Source organism: Rattus norvegicus, chromosome 11 (assembly GCF_021556685.1).
Source record: "Rattus norvegicus strain SHRSP/BbbUtx chromosome 11, alternate assembly SHRSP_T2T, whole genome shotgun sequence".
Classification (NCBI taxonomy): domain Eukaryota; kingdom Metazoa; phylum Chordata; class Mammalia; order Rodentia; family Muridae; genus Rattus; species Rattus norvegicus.
Genome location: NC_141544.1, coordinates 76,148,880 through 76,168,443, shown reverse-complemented (window position 1 = coordinate 76,168,443; position 19,564 = coordinate 76,148,880). Strand labels below are relative to the sequence as shown.

General features: G+C 44.6%; 2 protein-coding genes across 5 annotated transcripts in view; one reads left to right on the top strand and one right to left on the bottom strand.

The window, feature by feature from the left end:
* Cfap91 (cilia and flagella associated protein 91) overlaps positions 1-4,628 on the bottom strand; it is a 43,641-nt gene extending 39,013 nt beyond the window's left edge. For all 4 annotated transcript variants that reach the window (NM_001438529.1, NM_001430786.1, NM_001430787.1 and 1 more), the window contains 1 exon segment: positions 4,435-4,628. In NM_001438529.1, the coding sequence (NP_001425458.1) occupies positions 4,435-4,555 (121 nt within the window). In that variant the 5' untranslated portion in view covers positions 4,556-4,628.
* A 7,122-nt stretch (positions 4,629-11,750) lies between these two features.
* Positions 11,751-17,525, top strand: Cox17 (cytochrome c oxidase copper chaperone COX17). The gene is made up of 3 exons (NM_053540.2): positions 11,751-11,950; positions 14,135-14,223; positions 17,390-17,525. The coding sequence occupies exons 1-2, from the start codon at positions 11,844-11,846 to the stop codon at positions 14,217-14,219; spliced, it is 192 nt and encodes a 63-aa protein (NP_445992.1). The 5' UTR covers positions 11,751-11,843; the 3' UTR covers positions 14,220-14,223; positions 17,390-17,525.
* The last annotated feature ends 2,039 nt before the right edge of the window (positions 17,526-19,564 follow it).

Here is a 19,564-nt window from a genome sequence, read left to right as displayed (position 1 = left end):
CAAACTCCTCTAGATCTTTCTCTCTTCCCCTCTCATCCAAATCCATGCCCCCCCCTTTAGAAAACAAACGGGCATCTAAAAATGATAATAAGTAAAAATCAAGCAAACTGGGATAAGATAAAACAGACAGAAGAAAAAGACCCAAATGAAGAAAACACAATGGTGGAGACACATGTTGGCTTTCACAGAAATCCCATAAAAACACAAAAGTGAAAACCATTATATATATATATATATATATATATATATATATATATATATATATATATATTATAAATAAAATAACATTTAAAAAAAGCCCAGCAAAGCAAAGCATTATACAACAAAGAACCTTCAAAAATGCGGTGGAGTTCACTCTGGGTTGGCCATCTACTGCGGGGCATGGGGCTTAGCCTTCCTTGGAGATAACTATTTTTCCTCTGTGAGTGGTTACCGACTGAAGATAGTTTCTGGGCTAGGGCTAGGGCTTGTGTCTACTTCCCCTCTCAGCACTGGGACCCCAGCAGGCTGAGACCTGTGCAGGCCCCGTGCATGCTGTCACAGTCTCTGTGAGCTCCTACTGGCATCGGTCCTCCTGTGTTCAGAAGGCCTTGTTTCCATGGTGTCTTCTATCCCCTCTGCCTCCTTTTCTGCAGCCCTGAGAAGGAGGATTTGGTGGAGACGTCCCATGCAGGACTGGATGCTCCAAGGTCTCTCATTCTCTGTTCAGTTGTAGGCCTCTGTATTTGGTCCCATCTACTTCAGGAGGAAGTCTCCGATGATGGCTGAGCAAGGTGCCAGTGCATGAGCATAGCAGAATGCATTAGAAGTCATTGCAGGACAGTGGCATTTTATTGTCCCCTGTGCCCATGGCTGATAGATCTAGTCTCAGGTTCTTGGCTACCTGAGCCATGGTGGGGATAGGTTCCAACTCAGGGAGTGAGCCTTCAATCGAATCTCTGTGCCACTGTCGCACATTTTAAAAATGACTGGTTTTGCATTTGTTCATCTGCCACTGCTCGTGTGCGGATGCCGAATGACATCTTGCGGGAGCCAGTTCTCTCCTAGCCTCGAGTAGGTTCTAGGGAGGAACAGGCCTTTATGTACTACTGAGCTGGCCTCTCTCATTTCCAACACTGAGTCTTGCTATATTTTCCAGGCTAGCCTTGAACTCCTGAATGCAGGAGATCTTCCTGCCTCTGCCTTCTGAGGAAGAGACTAGAGGCAAGTGTCAGTGTGCCTGGTTTGCCATTTCTTAACTGGAGCACAAACTAGAGAGCTCAGACATCGCCTAACTGGAACAGCTACAGTCTTCTTACCTTCTTCCATTTACCAGGGAGTCTGTCAGATGGGTTTCTTTCCTGTGAATTCCAAGTCAGAGCTCATGGAATTTGAATGCAAACAAGAAGCCTGTCATGTGACCCTAAATAGTCCTTCTTCTTTTTTCCTGTGAGTGGACTTCTGTTACCTGAGTCACCTAAAAACTACTTCAACACGAGGAATCGTATATATAAACACTATACCTATTTCCAGTTAAAAGAACGAAGTTAACAGTGCTGAGGAGATGGATCACTCACTGAAGTCCTTACTGCGCAAGCATGGAGCACGAGTTCAAAGCCCCAGCATGCACATAAAAAGCAGCACGGCGGCCTGCATTGGTGTGAGCCCAGGCCAGGGGAGGTGACAGGAGGAGCCCTGAGGCTCCTGTCAGCCAGTCTAGCAGCAACAATGCGCAGTACGGTCAATGAGACCTCGCCTTAAAATATAAGGCGGAGAGCAATTGAGGAGGGCATCCGGTATTAATTTCTGCCCCTCTCTCACCACACACACAGAGGGGAATACACTTAGCCACCATTTTCCACGTTCAGTGCACTCAGAAGATGCCAACAGCATGACTCAACCTTGGGAACTATAGACATGGTTAAAAAAAAATAATTCTCTATTAAGAGATAAGATCAGCCATCTTTAGAATTTATCCCTTAGATTTATACAAACTGTGTGGATGATGGGCCCAAGTTATCTCTCCAATGGTCAACAAACGATTACTTCACTACTGCAAGTATCTGCTCCCTGGGTACATGTTTAATGATGAAGAGTACTGATGACTAAGCATACTATCTATCAAAATCATGCGAGGTGAGGCCCAGGAGATGGCTCAGCTGTTAAGAGCACTTGTTGTTCTAGCTATTAGCAGATTCGATTCCCAGCACCCGCAAGGTGGCTCACAACCATCTGTAACTCCAGTTCCACGGAACCTAATGCTCTTTTCTGACTTCCAAGAGTACCAGACGTACATGTGGTACACAGACAGACACACAGGCAAACACTCATGCACATTAAATAAAATAAATTAAGTAAAACTTAAGAAAAAAGTCAACCAACGTGACACTAAAGCCATAAGCAGCCTTCAGAAAGAGAGAGAGAGAGAGACAGAGAGAGAGACAGAGAGAGAGAGAGAGAGAGTCAAAGGATGAAAATACCATGGCCAAACATTTACTAGATTAATTTCATAAGATGAAACCAAGAATAAACAAAGTGGACCACTGGAATAAGTATGGTCCCCATAGGTTCAATGAGTTTGAGTGCTTGGGCCCACAGGGAGTGGCACTATTAGGAGGTGTGGCCTGTTTGGAGCAGGTGTGGCCTTACTGGAGGAAGTGTGTCACTCTGTAGGTCCCCTATGCTCAAGCTTCACCCAGTGAGGCACACAGTCTCTCCCCGTAGCCTGTGGATCAAGATGTGCATATAACTCCCAGCTCTGTCCCCAGCATCAGCTCGGCCTGGATGCTGCCATGCTTCCTGCCATGACGATGATGGACTGAACCTCTGAACCTGTAGGCCAGCCTCAATGAAATGTTTTCCTTTATAAGTTGCCTTGGTCATGGTGTCTATTCACAGCAATAAACCCTGAGACAGAAGTGTTATACTGCCTGGTTGTGTGTGTCAACTTGACACAAGAGTCATCAGAGAGGAAGGAGCCTCGGTTGAGAAAATGCCTCCAGCAATGCCTTCTTCTTCCAACCTTTTATTAATCAAAACATCGTTGATAAACTCAGTGCGCTAGTTCCCCTAGGACCAATTAAACTCCAGCTTATGTTACACCCCAATTTTCCATTTGCGATCTATCTCTCCAGAGCTTAAGTTCTGGTTTACACGTGTTTGTCATCCTCTTGAGCTTGAGCATAGGGGACCTCTAAGCCCACCTACAAAGTGACACACTTCCTCCAGTAAGGCATTCCAACCAGGCCACACCTCTTAACAGTGCCGCTCCCTGTGGGCTAAGCATTCAAACACATTGAGGTCTAGATATAAGGCCTTTTCTCAATTAGTCATCAGTGGGGGAGGGCCCAGCCCATGGTGCCATCCCTGGGCTGGTGGTCCTGCGTTCTATAAGAAAGCAAGATGAGCAAGCCAGGGAAGCAAGCCAGTAAACAACACTGCCCAAGGCTTCTGCATGGGCTCCTGCCTCCAGGCTCCTGCTCTGCCTGAGTTCCTGTCCTGATTTCCTTTGATGATGAACAGTAATGCAAAAGTGTAAGCTAAGTAAATCCTTTCCTTCCCAACTTTGTTTTTGATCATGATGTTTTGTCCCAGCATCAGAAACCCTAAGTAAAAGAGCATGCAATCGGTAATTACACAGCCTAAGTCAAGGAAATGGGTCTTCAGAAGAAGAGTCTGGAGATCCAAAGGAAATACCATAAGGCTGAAACGAATGCTGGGTTCAGGTAACAGCCTGGTTCTACAGAAGGCAAAAATCAGGAAAAGAAAGTGTCATGCTTAAATGGTTGCACTTATAGTGAATCCAGTAATCTAGTGAACACTTTTATACATAATATTGTGTACGGTACTGTAATAGGCTCTAGAGGATGATGCACGCGTGAACCCGAATTTAAGCTCTGGAGAGATAGATCACAAGAGGAAAATCGGGACATAACATAAACTGGAGTTTAATTGGTCCTAGGGGAAGCAGTGCACTGAATTTATCAACAATGTTTTGATTAATAAAAGGTTGGAAAAAGAGGAGGAAGGGGAGAGAGAGGAGGAGGAGGAGGACGAGGAGGGGGAAGAGGAGGAGAGGAGGAGGAGGAGGGAAACCATTGAAAACAAACATGAAACAAACTGGAACCTCTTTACCCAGAACACCTTCCAGCTCTGCAAATGACTTCACACTTTTATGAATATGTACCTGAATGAATGAACCAGACTAGGTTTCAGGATGATAAATTATGGGGGGAAAAGGGGTGACCCGGGTCTGGTACTTGGAGAAGCTGAGCACACCTGTGGCCTCCGAAGTGCTGCAGAGAGCGTGGCCCACTGTGTGCTGGGACTCGGGTCCCAGCTATGCGGTCCAGAGCCAAAAGGTTTGTCTTGAAGCTAGTTTTTTTTAGCACGCCATACCCCTACCAGGTCACATTAGCCTCCCCCCAACCCCCGGGAGGTCTGGGCAGTCCTTACCGTACAGGAAATCGTACACTCGAGTGGCCGATCTGCCCTTGGCCCTCAACACATCTCTGCACTGGAACAGAAACCCCGGAACGTTAGTCCTGGGCTCCTGAATGGTCACTGTCTGGCTCATGGTGCTGCCGTCTTCCTCCCGCCAGCAGAAAACCAGCTATGGGAGGCTTGGTAGCCGTGTACACCGTAGCTATGGCAACCTCAGACGCACGCAGGGATAAGGGGCGGGGCGAGCTTCAGGAGGCAGGGCTGGGAAGTGAAAGGGCTGGGCCTCGAGGGGCAGTTTGAAGTGGCAGGAAGGAGTGGCAGAGTGGATGTGGGGATGCAGGGTGGACAAACCTGGCAGAATGAAGAGGCGAACTGTGGGGCGACCTGAGGAGCTTGTTACCCGAAGGGAGTAGTCAAGAGAAGGGGGAAATGCTGGCATGGAAAGAAGCGGAGCTAGGAAGAGGAGGCTAGAGGATGGATGGAGGATTCTGCCCAGTAGATGCCAGGAAAGGCTACTTGAGGAAACCAAGAGCAATTTGCTAGTGACAGCCCTTGCAGCCAGTCTCTTCTAGAAGTCCCTGGGGGGTCCCTTCACCTGCTAGAATTGGGTACTTTTATTTCTAAAAGCCTCTTTCCACAAGGTGAAGAAATCCAAGCTCCTATATTTTGGGCTTGGCTTCAGTAATAGGAAATCTATCTCCAGCCGACTGCTCTTGGAATTATGTATGGTGTACGCATAGTCTCTGCTTCTAAAAACAAACGAAGTGCAAACTAGAGAGGCAAAAGTGAGTCAGCTTTTGTCCATGATCCGTTCTTCTTTTAAAAAGAAATTTCATAGTATCACTTTACCTTAAAATTAGCCAGTGTCTCAAATAATAATATCGTTTATTTATTCATCCATTCATTATTTTTGTAGCATTGGGAATTGAATTTAGGGCCTCACATATGCTACAAGCACCCTACTATTGAGGTATACACTCTAGTCCAAATGATATATGATACATTTAAAATAGTCACTGTTATCATCAACAAAGTTAATTCTATTTTTTAAAGATTTATTTATTTATGTATTATATGAAAGTACACTGTAGCTGTCTTCAGACACACCAGAAGAGGGCATCAGATCTCATTACAGATGGTTATGAGCCACCATGTGGTTGCTGGGATTTGAACTCAGGACCTCTGGAAGAGCAGTCAATGTTCTTAACCACTGAGCCATCTCTCCAGCCCGATTCTAATCCTTTTATCCAAACTTGTATTGTACATATTCAAATTTACGTGATTGAATAAAATATGCTATTTATTACTAATTTGTATCATTAAAATTTTTTTAGAAGTCCTCATTTTGTTCTAGAACAGTGAGTTTCTAGCACTTTGTAATTAAAAAAAAAAAAAGCTTTCTTATCCTGAAATACAGGTAACCAAGTTATATTAATTTGGTTACCCTGATCATAAAGATAAAACGCTGAATTATTTTTCTTTTCTTTTTTTTTTTTTTCTTTTTTTTCGGAGCTGGGGACCGAACCCAGGGCCTTGCACTCACTAGGCAAGCGCTCTACTGCTGAGCTAAATCCCCAACCCTTGAATTATTTTTCTTACACATCAAAACCAGAGCAATGAGCTGGGCATGGTGGTTCATACCTTTAATCCAACCAGGCATGTCTACCTCTGTGAATTTGTAACCATGAAGTTTTATTGTTTCCAGAGTTGCTACTGTGGTAGCATCCATTTCCACACATCTGACATTCTAATTAACTTGAACCTTACAGCTTTAAAAACAAGATTCCACTTTAGATTGCATTTTAGAAATTGGTTGACTCAATTTTAGAAATTGGGTTTTGGTTCATGGATCGACAACTATAGAAATGAGGGAATTTTTTTCCCTGCCAGGAACTTTCGTCACTTCAACACTTCTCCCCATTTTTGGATCTACTTTTACACAGTGTGTGCTGTAAATTTGTCTTCAGATAATTAGCCAGCCTGTGGCGATCTCCTACGATGATCCACAGGACCCTGGCCCTTGGCGTTCCTGCTCTGTCAGGCATGTCTAGCCCTGTGACAGTGCCACATGGCCTTGTCACTTCTCTCTATAAAGGTCAAACTCTAGCACCTCACAATTGAGGGTTGGTTTTTTGGTTAGTTTGTTTGGTTTGATTTTGGTTTTATGGTGTTTGTTTTTGTTTTGTACCAAAAAGCCTTAATGTTGGGTCCTCTGGAGGGAAAGTTGCTTGCCATCAGAGACAATGCAAGCCTGAGATTTCGAGTTTGATTTCCAGAATCCATATAAAAGTGGAAGGAGAGAACCAACTCCACAAAGTTGTCCCCTGACATCCACATACCATCTCCCCATCACACACACAATGCTAACAAATATTTAAAAAAGAAAATCCAATGTTTTAAGCAAGTTCAGGCTGGAATGCCTTCATAACTATCCTGGGCTGGATGCAACCTATAGGTTTGAGAGGAACACGATATTGACTCTGTCAGTATTAGGGCCTGTGTTAGCCAAAAGACTCTACAAACCATGTTGGGAAGTAAGTGGTTATGTGACTAATTCTTTGACAGAGACTTTAATACTCATTGTGCTCTCTCTTCATAGGTGATTTTGAGGAAACAAGTGACCATGGTGGGGAACTCCACATTGCAAGAAATTTGCAGATGGTCCCTAGGAACTGGGGAGGTCTCCCACTGATAACTAGCAAGAAGCCAAAGGTCTCACCTGTACAACAGCAGGAAACTGAATTCTTCCAATAACTGAAGTGGGACAAAGAACATACTCACCACCACTGGAACCTCAGGTAAATCAACATCATTACCGGTTTTAATTGTAATCTGGCAAAACTCTTAAGCTATGCCAAGACCCCTGACCTATGGAAAACACCAGGTGACACATGTTTGCTGCCATCGGGCTGTGATAGTAACATTACATAGATGTCTTGGTGTCATGGGTCATTAAATGCATGTGGCCTAAACAACCAATACTCATTTCTTACAGCGGATATGGAATGCCTAACATAAGGAAGGTGCAGGTCAATTTGTTCCTGGTAAGGGCTAGAGGGCTTCATGACTGGCAGATGGCTGCTTTCTCTGGTTCTGTTCTGTTCTCACAGGGGATCATTGAAAAAGACAGTGACTATCTTCTTATACGGGTATCTCTTTTTATATGGGTCCAAATCCCATAGTAGATATATATATGTATATATCCCCATAATATATTATATATATCCCCATAGTATTATATATATCCCCATAATATTATATATATTATGGGGAATTATTTTCTTCTTTTAAATTCAGAGGCAGACATGCAAATACTATGTAAAATTACTTAGTTTTGCAACCAGGAAAGAAGCTAGGTATTAGACAGACCGATGAGAATTTAAGCCTTGTAATTCTTCACTAGAAACATGTGGTGTCACTCCTTCTGTATAAGCAGCAACCGCCCGCCTGCCCTTGGTGACATCACCAAACTGGGCACAGTCAGCACGAGACCACATAGCTGTGTATCACTGAAAAAAAATGTTAAAAAGTAATTCCTCTGTGGTTTGTTGTGGCAGTGAGTTAGATCCCACTCACAGAACTGCTCTTTGGTACCATCAAACTCCACCCAAGCCACTACTTCAAGCTTGTGTCCTGTTAATTTAGTAACCTTAGCCACAACAGTCTTAGAGGTAAAAAGAGTAAAATTTGATAGTTAGAATAAAAATTGAGGAACAACAATTGGATATTAAAGGTATTACATTTACTATTAATTTTATTTTTTATTAGTCTCTGTGTATTACCTATTTTTGAGTTTTAAAGTTTTGGGGTGTGTGTGTGTGTGTGTGTGTGTGTGTGTGTGTGTGTGTAAATGACAGAACATGTGTGGAGGTTTTTTTTCTTTTCTTTTCTTTTTTTTCAGAGCTGGGGACCAAATGTGTGCAGTTGTTAACCGCAACCATCATAGTCCTGGGATTGAACTCAGGTCATCGGGCTCGGTCTCTTTACCCACTAAACTATCTCTCAAGCCCTTCAACTTAATATCTAACTATAGCTCTTCTCTAGGGAAATAGCATATTAATGTTTTTTTCCTTGGGATTAAATGGGAAACAACAATTACATAGGTTTTGTACTGTTAATTTCCACTTAATATAACAGAAACCATCTCAGTCTACAAAACACGGGGCCTGAGGAAGAAGAGTGAAGTTTAATGCTTACTCGTTCCTCAAAAGGAAAAGGAAAAGTAACACACACACACACATGTAAGTTAGTTAGACCATCTTAAAACAAGAGTTGAGTTGATGAGCACAAATTATTAGCTGTTCCCCATTGGAAAGGAGATCTTTTGTTTGTTTGTTTTTTAGACAGGACCTTGTTCTGAGGCACAGGCTGGCCTTGAACTCTGTTTCTTCCTGCTTTGGCCTCTCCAGTGCTGGAAATGTGCTTGTTTCATTCATAAGCAGGCTATTTTACCTCAACGAAGTAGCTATTGTGTAGGTCGTGGTGCTCAAGAGACAGCCAAGGGTTTATTACAGTCTCAGAAACATTTAGTTAGAGGAAGCAAGGGACAGGAGAGTCCTTTCCCTGAGGCCTCCCACTAGTAAGGAAGTCACACAGCAGACTGTTGTAATCAGTACCAGTTACACACACACACACACACACACACACACACACACACACACACACAAGCACAAATACACACATAGGGAATAAGAGACAGTTTATTCTGGGAACAAATATGGGTGATCATGGTCTGGGAACAGTTTCACACTACCCTAAACTCCACATTCCAGCATGGTGATATCATACTCCCATGTAGTTTTATAGTATATATAAAGAACAAAATCATAAATCAAGACACTTCCCAAACTCAGTGGTAAAACCATCAGGTAGACAGGTCACAGGACGGTAAGGAAATCTCATCCATAGCCTCAGATGGTGTCTGATGATCTTCACAGCCTTTTGGTTGGTGGGAACTGGGGGAGGTGAGGGAGGGAGTCTGCTCCTACATTCATTCCAAAGGCTTTACCTAAAGTTCACAAAGATGTTAGACCACATATAGAAGGGGGTAATGGATGACCACTAAGCTGCTCCAAGACTACTTGGCTATAATCTAGTAACCTTCCACCCTTTCTACATCTCTAAAGTTCTAATCAGTTGATCAGCCTTCCAGGTTGTTCAGAGTAAGGTGTGGTTCACGCCAGAAACTTTCCTTCACAAAGGGAAAAATGGGAAGAAAACTTATCAGTTACCAAAAAATCCCTGTTGTCCTCATCATCGTCCTCCTCCTCCTCTTCTTCCTCCTCCTCCCCCTCCCTTCCTCCCTCTCCTCCTCTTCCTCCTCCCCTTCCTCCTCCTCTTCTTCTTCCTCCTCCTCCCCCTCTCTTCCTCCCTCTCCTCCTCTTCCTCCTCTTCCTCCTCCTCCTCTTCCTCCTCCTCTTCCTCCTCCTCTTCTTCTTCCTCCTCCTCCTCCCCTCCCTTCCTCCCTCTCCTCCTTCTCCCCCCTCCCTTCCTCCTCCTCCTCTTCCTCTTCCTCCTCTTCCTCTTCCTCCTCTTCCTCCTCCTCCTCTTTCTCCTCCTCTTCCTCTTCCTCCTCCTCTTCCTCCTCTTCCTCTTCCTCCTCCTCCTCTTCCTCTTCCTCCTCCTCCTCCTCCTCCCCCTCCTCCGGCCTACAATTTGTATCAAACTTGGTCCTCACAATTCCTTACATTCTCTCCTTTTTCTTCTTTGTTCATTTACTCTACACAAAAATTCAGTGACACCAATATATACAGGTCAGTGGTTTTAAAACGAAGTTGCTTTGCCTTTAGACACATCATATAGGATAGCAAATGGAACCTTGGGAGAGGTGGAACCTCGTGAGCTATGTAGCTCTGAACAAATTATATGCCTTTCTGAACCCTGATCTGTTATGAGGATTAAATGACTCTCACACCCAGCACTACACATGGGAGGTATGATGCTGACGATTATATTGTTCCTTCTTGAATTTAATTGTTCCAGGAAAAGGTATGTTCAATTCTACTGATGAGTGACAATTTATAATAGAAACCAGGTTAGGAGGGTCTGTAACTCAGTTTGTAGGTTGTCTGCCTGGCAAGCAGGAAGACCTTATACACCGGGTATGCATGGCACACACTTGTAATGCCGATATTTAGTGATCAGTTCAGGGTCATCCACAGAACGTTCAAGGCCAGCTTAGGCCAGAGACCTTGTCTATACACATATTTATATTAAAAGTTAAAACCACTTTTGGGGGCTGGAGAGGTGGCTCAGCGGTTAAGAGCACTGAGTGCTCTTCCAGAGGTCCTGAGTTCAATTCCCAGCAACCACATGGTGGCTCACAACCATCTGTAACGGGATCCGATGCCCTCTTCTGGTGTGTCTGAAGACAACTACAGTGTACTCATATAAACAAACAAACCACTTTTTTTTCCTGCCGAATTCACAGATAGTCTGAGGAAGCCACTCAAAAATGTGGCAAATGTTAAATGCTGTACATTTTAGTAAACTTCTTTACAGTTAGAATGGCTGGTTTGGGGGTTGGGGATTTAGCTCAGCGGTAGAGCACTTGCCTAGCAAGCGCAAGGCCCTGGGTTCAGTCCCCAGCTCTGAAAAAAAAAAAAAAAAGAATGGCTGGTTTGAAGCAATGGCGCTCTACTGAGGGGTTTACACTTTCAAGATCAGTTACCATTACATTTACTTATCCAACACACACACACACACACACACACACACACACACACACACACACACACACGAGAGAGAGAGAGAGAGAGAGAGAGAGAGAGAGAGAGAGAGAGAATGAGAGACAGAGAGAGCCTTTCATAACTACGGTGTCATGATATATTAGCTGAAGATTTAGCATATATGCCGGGGAGAAATAGGAAGTAGAGGACCTTTGTACCAAATATCTGCGGAACATATATTAAACCAGAAAGACCGGAAGAAAGATCACAAAATGCCCTAGGGTGGAACCTGGATCTGCCACTGGTTGTCCAGGACCCAGAGGTCAGCCATTAAAATATGAATACAGATAGCATTACAGTGGACTGAACGGGTTATAAAGGAATATATGTATACATATATGCATGCAATAACAATTAGGGAGGAAAAGGCCACGAATTTGAAGGATAGTGGGGAACGGGCGTGTATATGTGAGGATTTGTAGAAAGGAAACAGAAAAGGGAAATGTTGCAATCAAATTACAATCTCAAAAACAAACCAAATAGCAAAACCACCCTAGATGACCTTTTAACCTTTTGGTCTGCGCTAAAGCCACGCCCTTTTGTGTGCGCGCTCCTTAGGCTCGCTTCCGTCCGGAGAGGAGGGACTTCCTGTCTGCGTTCGCTTGACTGCGGAAGTGGATACAGACAGCTCGGGTTGGTCTGAGTTTTGGGAGCTTTGCGCGTGTGCGATCGTTACTGCTTTCCTCTGGAAAGATGCCGGGACTGGCTGCCGCTAGCCCTGCCCCGCCCGAGGCTCAGGAGAAGAAGCCTCTGAAGCCCTGCTGTGCCTGCCCGGAGACCAAGAAGGCGCGTGATGCGTGGTCAGTGCGCAGCCGGGGAGGGGACTCCGGGCTTCCGCTGCTTGGCTCCGTTCTACTCTCTGGCATCTGTCTTAGTTAGGGGTCAACGAGAGGGCAAGAGGTTAGATTGACCCCAAAGTTCGGGTCCTTCATTCCTTGCTACAAATGCCTTTCAGGCTTCTTAGATGCATAAAGATGTTCCTTGATTTAAAGGCACTTAAAATGTGTGGAGACTTGTTACCAGCCAGTACTATGCCACCTGCTATGGTATAGATTTACTAAGACCCAGGTGTAAATGTTTCAGGTAATCTCTAGTAATTTTTTTTTCTTTGAAACGTGTGAATAGTAGAACACAGGGTACATTTCTGAAGGGATACCCTTTCCCAGAAGTTAGAAGTCACCTGTCAGGGACTGGAGAGATGGCTCAGTGGATAAAAGCCCTGGTTGACCTTCCAGAGAGAGGGCCTGGCTTCGATTCCCACCACTCAGGCGTTGGTTAACAGTCTTCTGTAATTCCAGTCCCAGAAGAATCCGACGCCCCCTTCTAGCTTTTTCAGGCACTGCACACACATGGTGCACAGGTGTACATGCAGGCAAAATACCTATACACATAAAATAAAAACAAATTGCAAAAAGCCAGTCTGTACAGATTAGGTGATAATAATGTTTACCTATTCTATCATCAAATCACAAAAGGTTTTGCTTGGTCTCCTGACTTTTATGTAGCCTCAATTCTGGAGCAGATACTGGGGTCCTCAGATGGTGGGGAATATGCATCTCCACCTTTTTCTCCCATCAAAGTAGAAAAATAGTCGTGGAACCAAATATAGATGCTCATGGTGTAGTCTCATTACTGGGGAGACCGAAACAAATTTAAGTCCAGCCTGAGCATCAGAGCGAGACCATGTCTCCAAAAAAAAAAAAAAAAAATAGACAAAACAAAGTATTCCTTGGTATAGGAAGGTAATAAGAGTGCACCTCAGTTATTTTATTCTCACTACTTTTCAAGCCATACCATAACTGGAGAATTTAAAGGTCGGTCTGATACCAAGGTTCCTGAAGTGGAGACTTCGGGAAGTGTGTGGCTCAAGATCCAGAGCTTAGAAATTCAGGCAGGCTCTGAATCCTGCTCCTCCAACTTGGTGACCTTATGAAGATACTTAACAAGTCTGCCTCACGTGTGTGTTGAGTGAGGCCAGCATTTCTGTAAGGTTTAGCAGTGAGTGTAAGTGGTGAGTGAAAGCTAGCTGTTATACTCAACCCACTGCCCTGCCCAGTCTGCTCCTCTGCTGGTAAGGATTTTAATAGAAGAACCCATTTCCCTCCTCTTTGAGACGGGGGTCTTGACATGTAGCCCAGGCTAGCCTCCTACTCAGGAGTCTCCTGCCTTAGCTTCCCAAACATGATTACAAGGCATGTGTCAGCACATTCTGGCTCTCGTGATTACTCTGTGGATTTTATCATTGAAGTCCCTTAACCTTCCAAAGAAGGATTCATCTTGGGGGCTCGTGGCTACCAGGTCTTTTTGGATGTTTATGTCGTTCGATGTTTAATGATTAAAAGTAGGCTTAGGTGTTCGAATGTAAGGGGAAAAGACAAAACAGGAGCTTAATTTCTGTGTGATAGTAGGCCCAAAAGTTAAACTCTTTCCTCGTCATTTTATGTAAACATTCAGTTTATTTCATTATAAAGAAATGTTTAGAGGTATGTCTGACTATAAAAGGGGCTGCTTGCCCCCTCCTCTCTCTCTCTTTTCTCTGCTCTCTTGCCTTCTTCTCCTTTGTCCCTTCTCTCCCCACTTCCCATCCCCCTTCCCTCCATGTGCTCATGGCTGGCCTTTACTTCTCCCCTTTTCTACTCTTCTTCTCTCATTAAACCTTTCCGAGTGGGGGGAAAAAATGTTTATTTTGGGTATAGACTAAAGGCATCATTCGTTCTACATAATTATTTCATGTAATTAGAACCTTCCCCAAACAACAACAAAAACAAACTTCAAAACCTCAGTTCTGTGGAACACCTTTGTGGGAACAGAACCGTCTTAAGAGCAAATACAGAGCGCAAAGATGCTGAGCTGTATGCTATAGGGGACTTTCGTTTGTAACTCCAGCCACATTCTGCACACGCACTGTCTCACTCCCATCACAGACTCCCCACGATTCTGCTTGTTGTCTACTTACTAGGTAACGAGTGCATTTTATTTTATAGCATCATTGAGAAAGGAGAAGAACACTGTGGACATCTCATCGAGGCCCACAAGGAGTGCATGAGAGCGCTGGGATTTAAGATATGACATGGTAAGTGAACTCTGTTGCTTCACGTCTGAGTGTCACCTTAGAGAGTCAACTACAAGACAGCATTCTCCTAATGGTAGCTTGCCTGGTTAATCTAGCATGTTTAAGTAGCAGCTTAAAAATAACTTTGCAGTTTCTAGCATGGGGTTGTAATGGTTTGGTGCCAACAATTTGAGGCACCCATTAGATCTGAGACGGTATGAAGCTTTTGAGAACTGGCTTGATAAGGGCCTTTAGTTACATTGTAGTCAGGGAGAAGGCATAGCCGTGGGAGGCACACTATTTTCCAAGGTGAAGGAACTAAGTGGAAAATATTCTGTTTCCTGTTTCTAATATGGGTCTGCAGTAAAACGTGTTACTTTTTTTTCTAGTGAAAATGGAAGCTTTGTTTTAAACCAGGCATTGTTCTAATAAAACTAACCCTTAGTATTTGAATAACTTTGAATCTAAATATCAATGTCTGGAGGGATATGTGTGACAAGACCACAGTCCATGACTTCTGGTTGGAATCTCTTGCTTCAGGTGTTAACTTTGCTCACTAGTACACTTCTTTCCAGATACTGATTTAAAGTCTTATTAGAGAGGCCCTTTCCTCATCGCCTCATGTAAAGTAATAGCCTTCCCTGTCACTGTTCCAGCCATACCCAGTAGGCCTTCCCAGGTGTTCTGTGGCCACACTCTCCAGTACGGTAGCCACTAGCAATGCATGACTGTTAAGCATAATGAGTCTGGGGAAGAATTTTATAAATTCTTAATTTATAAAAAGGTTAGTTGTCAGATGTGGCCAGTGGCTACTCTTGTTTTTGCAGTCACCACCTATATACTGAGCCTCTCCTTATAACGACCGTCCTTGCTTCCCTCCAGCTGGGCTGTAAGCTCTGGAAAGTATCTGGTTCACTGCCAGCATGTCTCAGCACCCGGCGCTGGCTAGGGTGCTGTGTACTAAATGGACGAGTGAATGGCCAGGGACCATAGTGGTGGCTCCGTGGGGCAGGAGTCCCGAGATGGCTCAGCAGGACGAGAACCGGAATCCCAGCCTCCAGCAAGCACCCTGTTTGTGCTGCTTGCAGACCCACATCTCACTGTCACTCCTAACTTAGCCACGGTTGAGAGATACCAAGGCCACATGCCAGTGTCACAGTAGTAGAGAGCTGGCTTCTTCCTCTCCCACCTCTCTAGAGTCTCACACATGACCAGTTGTGTTTGAAGTGCAGTAAGGAGATAAGGAGCTCGCCCTACCTGATAGTCCTGACTGGAGGAGAAGAGACTTTAAGGCTCAGATCCGGCATCCGTGGGTGGCTTTCTGCACGGTCCAGCTCTTTCTAGTCAGTTGTGTTAAGCTTTGCCTAGAACCTCGTGGGGAATTGGAGGGTAGTGGTAGCATTAGACCATTGCATCCTCCAAACCAGAGGCACTTTGTGTTACTCCTAACTGAGTGACATTGCATTGCCAGCACACTCAGCTTTAGGGTTTCACATCACCGAAATCTTCAATCCTAAGACTTATAATGAAGACTGATTTAAAAGATCTGCTGCTGGAATGCATGGGAACGTTTAGCCAAAGGCTCTGACTGTAGTAAACTCCCACACAACTCTCTACACTGCTCTGAGGTGAGCTTGATAGACAGCTAGACCATATTCTCTGACAACCTCTTCAGAGGAAAAACACTCCACAAACCTGGGTTGCTCCAGCAATGGTCATAAAAGTCCCTTAATTCAAAAACCGTCATAGATGCTGACATTATTATTCCCAAGGAAAATAGATCTTAATTGGACCTGGCTCGCAGAGATGGGGTGTAAGTGTTACCTCCTCTCTTACACTCTGAATAACAGTGTTGTCCAAGCCTCAGGAGCACCTAAGTGACCTTTCCAGAATTCACAAACCCTGCCTCCTCACCTGTTGACTCAAGCTCCCAGATGATTGCCAAGTCCTTAACATTAAATATGCTAACACTAAGGAAACAATTGTGAGCATGCCAAATAGAAACTACCTGAGGGTTTAATGGTAGCAAAGGCAGAGAGTTGAAGCTAAAAAGAAAAAGTAGGTATCATGGCCGTGAGCCCGGATTGTTCTTTAAATCTTATAACTTTTTTTTACTGACAGAGAAAGTAGAAAACAAATTCACCACCTAATTAGAAATATCCAGAAGTGAGTGGCGCTTCCTGATTATAAGGGTCAAAAGAAAATGGGAAATCTGCTAAAATCCATATAAAGTAATGGTCATGCTAGTTTTTGTTTGTTTAAGTGAACTTTCAATTTGAGTGTTTAAATGAGCCACCTTTATACATAGATTATTTACAAAGGTATCTCAAGATAATGCATGAATCAAGACAGAACACCTATTAAGACCCTATGACATGCCTAATGCAAAAGACAGTCCCACTTGCCGGGGACCCTCCATCCAGAGAAGAACTAGAGTCTGTCCACCATCACATACAGATCCTCAGATCTGTGCAGTGCCTGAGTATAGGTGCTGGAGGCTGTGGAAACGGGGTTAGGCAGCTCCATTTCTGCTTCTGTTTCCTGCCCATACCTTAAGTGTATTGTTTTCCTTCAAGCTTATTAGGAAAACAGGGAATTTAGGTGTCTGTGTCTTGGTGAGGCTATTTTCCTGTCTAAACCAAACAAAGGGAATGGGTTTAGGAAGTTCTTGAATTAGTCTTAAGAATTGGCTGCCCGAGCGGCTGTCACCTTTTCAGTGGTTTTCTCCATCTTCTTAACAGGGACTAGGGTGGAGGTGTCATGGCGAGAAGCTGGCACCCTGAGACTAGGCCAGCAGTACTGTCCTCTGAGGCCCTCCCTCTGGGTATTTCGCTGTGGCTCTTATTAGCCTGCAGGCCAAGGAGGAGCTTCCCACAGGAACAAGTGTACTGAACTGACCTTCCTTCTACCTTTAACACAGCGAGCCCAGTTCTTGAAAGAGCAGGACGTACAGCCTCTTTCTTAATGTCTGTAGAGACACAGTGCCTCACCAAAAGCTCCTAAAGGTCAGACATTGCAACCAACAGTTTCAGGGGGGTCGTCAGTTAAGCTAAGCTGCGGTTTTGACTTGTTTAGAATGTAACAATATTTCAGTGAAGCATTTATTTCTGGTGGCCGTAAGTCCATAACCCCTAGGTCCAGTTTGATGTCTGAACTCTGACTTTCTAAAATCAAATCTCTTCTGTAGGTGGCCCACTTTGTGAATGAATAAGCCCTGAAGAATGAAGAAGAGTAAATATTTTGGAAGTTCTTTGATGAACTTTGATAAGTGGATAAAGTATTTATAATTTATTAAAAAACAAAAGGAAAGAAAATGTGGTAAACCGTCTTTGATGTGTTTCTTTTTCTGTTCCTCACATACCCTTATCACTTTTGGTTCAGTTTTCTTTTTCTTCTAATGAGTATCGTAGCAACTCCCGTGCCATGACTTTCTTTTGCTCATTATTGTGACATTATGGGAATTTGAATAGTTATTGTTAGGAGAAAGCATATTCTTCTCTCAACCAGCAAAGTCTCCCAACATAGGTATGTTGAAGTTGGAATGAACATCTTTTATCTGTACAAAATGATGTCACAGCCCGTCATCTCAGTCAAGACTCATTGGCCCAGTTGTGGGACCACCCGTGTAATCCCAGAACACAGGAGGCAGAGGGCTGCAGGTTTGAGGGGATGCTTTTGTTCTCTCTCCCTTATCCCTCTCTGTCTTTCCTCTCTCTCCCTCTTCCTTCCCTCCCTCACACTCTCTAAGTCTAAGTGGAGTGGTCTGGCTTGGAAGATCCCAGATCCCAACTATTTGGCATAGTCACTCTGTGTGGCCAGTTACATGATAAGATAAAGACAGTGAGGTGCCTAGGGTCAAGCTAGCCACCTGTTTTTAAGACCCTGGTCCAAGCTGGCAGCTAGGTTGATGCTAAAAACTGATTAGTCCTGGAACTGGGACTGTAGCTCATGGCAGAGTACTTGCCTAGCACAGATACAGCTACACCTGCTCCCTAGCTCACACAGTGCTACACCTGCTCCCTAGCACACACACAGCTGCACCTGCTCCCTAGTTCACATAGCTACACCTGCTCCTTAGCACACACACAGCTACACCTGCTCCCTAGCACACACACAGCTACACCTGCTCCCTAGCACACACACAGCTACACCTGCTCCCTAGCACACACACAGCTACACCTGCTCCCTAGCACACACAGTGCTATACCTGCTCCCTAGCACACACACAGCTATACCTGCTCCCTAGCACACAGCTACACCTGCTTCTTAGCACACACAGTGCTACACCTGCTCCCTAGCACACACACAGCTACACCTGCTCCCTAGCACACACACAGTGCTACACCTGCTCCCTAGCACACACACAGCTACACCTGCTCCCTAGCACACACACAGCTACACCTGCTCCCTAGCACGCACACAGCTACACCTGCTCCCTAGCACACACACAGCTGCACCTGCTCCCTAGCACACACACAGCTACACCTGCTCCCTAGCACACACACAGCTACACCTGCTCCCTAGCACGCACACAGCTACACCTGCTCCCTAGCACGCACACAGCTACACCTGCTCCCTAGCACACACACAGCTATACCTGCTCCCTAGCACACACACAGCTACACCTGCTCCCTAGTTCACACACACAGCTACACCTGCTCCCTAGCACACACAGCTGCACCTGCTCCCTAGCACACACAGCTGCACCTGCTCCTTAGCACACACAGTGCTACACCTGCTCCCTAGCACACACACAGCTACACCTGCTCCCTAGCACACACACAGCTACACCTGCTCCCTAGCATGCACAGAGCTCGGCACTATTGCCGTGGAGTAGAACAGAGCGTGTAACCCACTTACTGAAGCAAACTTGTGACCTTGTAGCTGCTCAAATGCCAATAAAGCTCATATTTTTGCCTCTCAGTGCATTGAGTTGAAAATCTCAGACACAGGCTCTAGATTTCATTTAGTGGCAGAGAACCTGCCTGGCATACACAAGGCTAAATAAACACCTCAAAAACAGAAGATGCTGAGGAACATTTAATCTTTGTGTGTGGTTGATTCCTTTATAGAATAAAAGAGCTCAATTAGATCCTTCAAGATCCTGACCTAATTAATGGTTAAGTGTGTGGCTCTTTTCCCTTCCTTGCTTCCTTCCTTCCTTCCTTCCTTCCTTCCTTCCTTTCTTTTTTGTAGTAGTAGCCATTGTGGTGCTGGATATTGGACTTAGGTCTTATGCAAGCTAGGAAGATGCTCTACCTGTCTCCTTAGCTCTGTTCTTTTTTTTTTTTTTTTTTTTTTTTTTTTTTTTTTCGGAGCTGGGGACCGAACCCAGGGCCTTGTGCTTCCTAGGTAAGCGCTC

Coding starts and splice junctions, on each gene's coding strand:
- Cox17 (NM_053540.2), top strand. CDS start 11,844: ATGCCGGGACTGGCTGCCGCTAGCCCTGCCCCGCCCGAGGCTCAGGAG. Junction 11,951..14,134: donor AAGAAGGCGCGTGATGCGTG/GTCAGTGCGCAG, acceptor TTTATTTTATAG/CATCATTGAGAAAGGAGAAG.